The sequence below is a fragment of the Lipotes vexillifer genome, unplaced genomic scaffold (assembly GCF_000442215.2).
Source record: "Lipotes vexillifer unplaced genomic scaffold, Lipotes_vexillifer_v1.1 scaffold150, whole genome shotgun sequence".
Classification (NCBI taxonomy): Eukaryota; Metazoa; Chordata; class Mammalia; order Artiodactyla; family Lipotidae; genus Lipotes; species Lipotes vexillifer.
Window position 1 is genome coordinate 4,551,477 of NW_006792921.1, and position 3,860 is coordinate 4,555,336.

The following is a 3,860-nucleotide window of genomic DNA, read 5'->3' on the forward strand; positions in this document are numbered from 1 at the left end:
TAACCCCAAGGTCAGCAAAAGTTTTTGTGGTGTTAATGTTAAAAGGAAAATAGTTGAACTGCGCGGCTCAACTAAAATAGTCCTTGAGTTTATTGGTCAGTGTGTTAAATGTTAGAGCTCTTCACATTGTTGAAAAAAAAACAGCGTCTCTAATTATTTAAACATTAAGTTTTCCTGAATGTTCTATCAACCAACAAAGAGTGTGTTAAACTTTACCACCTGTTTACAACATCACCCTTCTTGGCAGAGACCACCAGGCCAGTGAAGTCAGTTGCCAAGCCTCCTTTGTAATGGTAATAAGTTCTTTTTTCCTTAAATAGAAACAAAACTCCTCTGTTTGACACTGAACAAACAAAAAATGCATGCATCCAAATCTCTTTCTGGTCACGTAGGGAGCAAGGAGCACCCTTTTCTATCCCAAAGGGGGCCAGCCTGCATTACAATGTCAAAAAAAAAAAAATCCATTCTCATAGCTGCACCAATGTCTGCACGTTAAGAAGGCCTCCCACCTCTGGACCCCACCATCCATTTGTCCCCTACTCTTGCTCTTGACCACCAATACCATCCATTTACTTCACAAGTGAGCACTGGGATTGGAAGGTGGTGCAGAATTAGCCATCTGTCCCCTTTGGCCTCTCTGGCAAGCGCACAAAAGGGGGAAAAGAGAAGGTCGGATAAAATGAGATCTTCCCTTGAGGTGGGCTGCGGGGGCCCGCGGAGAGGTGGCTCCCCTCCTCAAGGCCAGTGAAATGGTCTCCACACCCCTGGAGGCCCGGATCTACCTAGTCGGCAAATCGCTGCAGGAGATGGTCCTCCCGCCTCAGGCTGCCGCCCGCGCCGCCGCCCCCGCTGTCCATGAAGCGGTCGCACGGGAACTCGATGAGGTCAGCCTCGCTGAGTGCGCACACGGTGGTGCGCGGCCGGTGCGACTGGAAGCCAGAGAAGTCGGCAGACACGCCGGTGCCCATGGAGCGCAGGGGCCGTCGGGTAGAGTACATGTGGCGAACGTGGACGGGGGCCCCGCCCTTCCGCCTGGCCCGCAGCTTCCTACGCAGCCAGCGCGACGCCCAGGCCGCCAAGGCCAGGAGTACCAGCAGTGCGTTGACGGCCAGCAGGGCCAAGGTCAGCAGTTGGTAGTCGACGCTGCTCCGGCTCCCAGGCTCCGGCAGGGTGACCAGCCCCGCGCAGTGGTCCCGGGGAGCCACCGGGCAGACCCGGCCGCCTAGCACGCCCTCCACGCACACCAGGTAGGGGGTGTCTGCCCGCAGCTCGCGAAGCGTGGCCGAGTCGCTGCGCTCAGGCAGGTAAACGAAGCGGTGGAATTTAGGCTGCTGGCCAAAGCGGTCGAAGAGTAGGCGGAAGCGCGCGCCGCCCAGCGTCCGGGGACTGCGGTGCTCGCGCACCGCCCAGCGCACCGCGGCGCTGTTGGCGCCCACTGCTTCCACGGTCAGGTTGCACAGGATGAACTTGTTGAAGTCACACGGGTCGGATACCAGCGGCGGCAGGCCGACCCCGCCGTCGGACTGGGCGGTGCTCTCCTGCTGCTGCGCAGCCAGGTGCTGCTTCGCCGCGCGCTGCCAGGGGTCGCCGGCTGGCGCAGAGCCCAGCGTGGCCGTCGGGGTGGGCTCTGTGTGGGCTGGATCCGACGGAGTCGGACGTCCCCGCTCAGGCTTCTCGAGGAGGTCCAGGGGGTGTGGCGCCGGGCCCGCGGCAGCAGCGGCGTTGGAGCTCGGCTGCTGGAGGCCCGGGCCCCGCCGGCTCAGCCTTAGGGCGCTGCGGTTACTCAGAAGCTCCCTGGCGGCCCCATCCCAGGCCACCCCTGGCAGAAACCGACCCCTTTGCTGTGGCTGTGGCTGCGGCTCCTCCGCGAGGGCACCTGCAGGGGGCGCCACCTCCTCCCCCGGGGCTGTGAGTAGGGCATGCCGGTTGCTCTCGGCAGCCGGCGAAACCGAGGGTGAGGGATCTGTGCAAGACCCGTTCTGCAGTTGCTGGTCATCCAGGTAATCCAGGTACTTGCCCCGCAGGGCCGGAGGGTGGCGACACTGCACGAAGACGGTGAGGAGCCGGCCCTGCGAGTGCCAGTCACCCATCCAGCGCTTCAGGTCCCTCAGCCGGCAGTCGCAGGTCCAGCCGTTGCCGTCTAGGTCCAACCGATAGAGGGCTGGGCTGGAGGCGAAGATGTCCCCGGAGAGGGCACTGAGCGCATTGTCGCGCAAGCTAAGCTCGCGCAGCCGGCCCAGGTGGCCAAAGATAGTGGGGTGCAGAGCGGACAGCTCATTGCCGCTCAGGTCCAGCGCCTCCAGGCTGTGCAGAGGCTCCAGCAGCGCCACGGGCAGCTGGCTTAGACGATTGCCTTCCAGGCGCAGCTCGCGCAAGGCCTCCAACCCCCAAAAAGCCTCGGGCGCGAGGTGCGTGAGCTGGTTGCCCCTGAGCGAGAGTAGGCCAAGGCGCGGCAGGTGCTGGAAGACGCGCGGCCCGAGGTGCTGCAGGCTGTTGGCCGAGAGGATGAGGGTGGAGAGGGAGCGCAGCGGTGCGAAGGTGGCCGCGTGACGCAGGGAGGGCTGCAGCTCGTTGGCAGAGAGGTTGAGGAAGCGCAGCTTCCCCAGATGGGCGAAGGCGTTCTTGCCCAGAAAACGGATCCGGTTGGACTCCAGATGTAGGTAGAGCAAGTTACCCAAGGGGGCAAAGACGGCGTCCGGCAGCGCCCCCAGGGCGTTCCCGTCCAGCCGCAGCTTGACCAGGCTCTCCAGTCCCTCGAAGGAGCCTCGGCTGAGGCGGCTGATCTCGTTCCCGTTGGCGTAGAGGATGCGCAGCTTGCGCAGTGGCGCCAGCGTGCCCGGGGCGAGCGCCTGCAGGAGGTTGTTGCCCAGGTAGAGCTCCTCCAGCCGCGAGAGCTTCTCGAAGGTCTTGGGGTGCAGAGAACGGATCTGGTTGTACTGCAGGTCCAGCCGTCTGAGCTGCCCCAGGCGGTGGAAGTCGAAGGCCGTGATGTTGGTTATGAAGTTGCCGCCTAGGCTGTAGATGAGCACGTCCTGCGGGCTCGGCAGCGAGCTGGTCTTGGGCACAGCGCGGAGCCCCCTGTTGGTGCACAAGAGGTGCTGGGGGTGCTGGCAGTCGCAGCGCTCCGGACACACCGGCTGGGCCCGCGGCGGGAGCGCAAGGCAGCCGCACACCACGAGCAGGAAGCGCAAGGCGCGGGCAGCCTCCATCGCCGCCCGCCCTGCGTTCTGCGGCCGGATCGTCCTCTTGGCCCGCCGGCTCTGTGTCTCCTCTGCATTCCCCTTGGCCTGGCCAGAGTCGCTAAATGGCCTCTTTCGGACTTAGCAGCGCCGTCCAGCCCCTCCTCCGCCCTTTGTCCGGTGGCTGGCCCGGGTCTCTGCAGGCGGGCTTTGCCTGGCCAAGTCAGGCGGCGCAGGGCGCTCCACGAGCTCCGGGTGCTACTTGTTGCATTTTTGCAGAACTTTCTCCGGGTGCGCGTCGGGGGCGGGGGGGCCGTGGAGGGAGGGAGCAAGACCTGAGCTTTTTGTTTGCAGCTTGAGTCCGGAGAGCTGGATTCCCTGGCACGGATTCTCCCCGCCAGCGGATTCCCCAGCTGCAGGCGGGAGCCCTTCCAAGAGCTCCTCCGGGCGCGTCTTGGCTGCTGCGCCGGGGCGGCTCGTCCCCCGCAGCCCGCGCCTCCTCGCTCCCAGTCCGGGACCGGTAGCGCGGCCTGGGTGGAACAGCCCCGGGAGGAGCCGGGGGTGTGCAGGCTGCGTCCGGAAGGGACCCAAGTCTGCGAGTGGCGAGCAAACCGGGCGGAAATTCGTTCTTCCCACACTCTGCCCCCCGGGGATGCAGGCGGGGGGGGGGGGGGGGAAGGG

The 3,860-nt window shown here is 64.2% G+C and overlaps 1 protein-coding gene across 1 annotated transcript; it reads right to left on the bottom strand.

Annotated features, from left to right (window-relative positions):
- Window positions 1-782: 782 nt before the first annotated feature.
- Window positions 783-3,416, bottom strand: TRIL (TLR4 interactor with leucine rich repeats). Its single transcript, XM_007466092.1, has one exon. The coding sequence runs from the start codon at window positions 3,207-3,209 to the stop codon at window positions 783-785; it is 2,427 nt and encodes an 808-aa protein (XP_007466154.1). The 5' UTR covers window positions 3,210-3,416.
- Between the last annotated feature and the right edge of the window lie 444 nt (window positions 3,417-3,860).

Excerpts from the sequence above, each read along its gene's own strand:
- TRIL (XM_007466092.1), bottom strand. The coding sequence starts at position 3,209 with ATGGAGGCTGCCCGCGCCTTGCGCTTCCTGCTCGTGGTGTGCGGCTGC.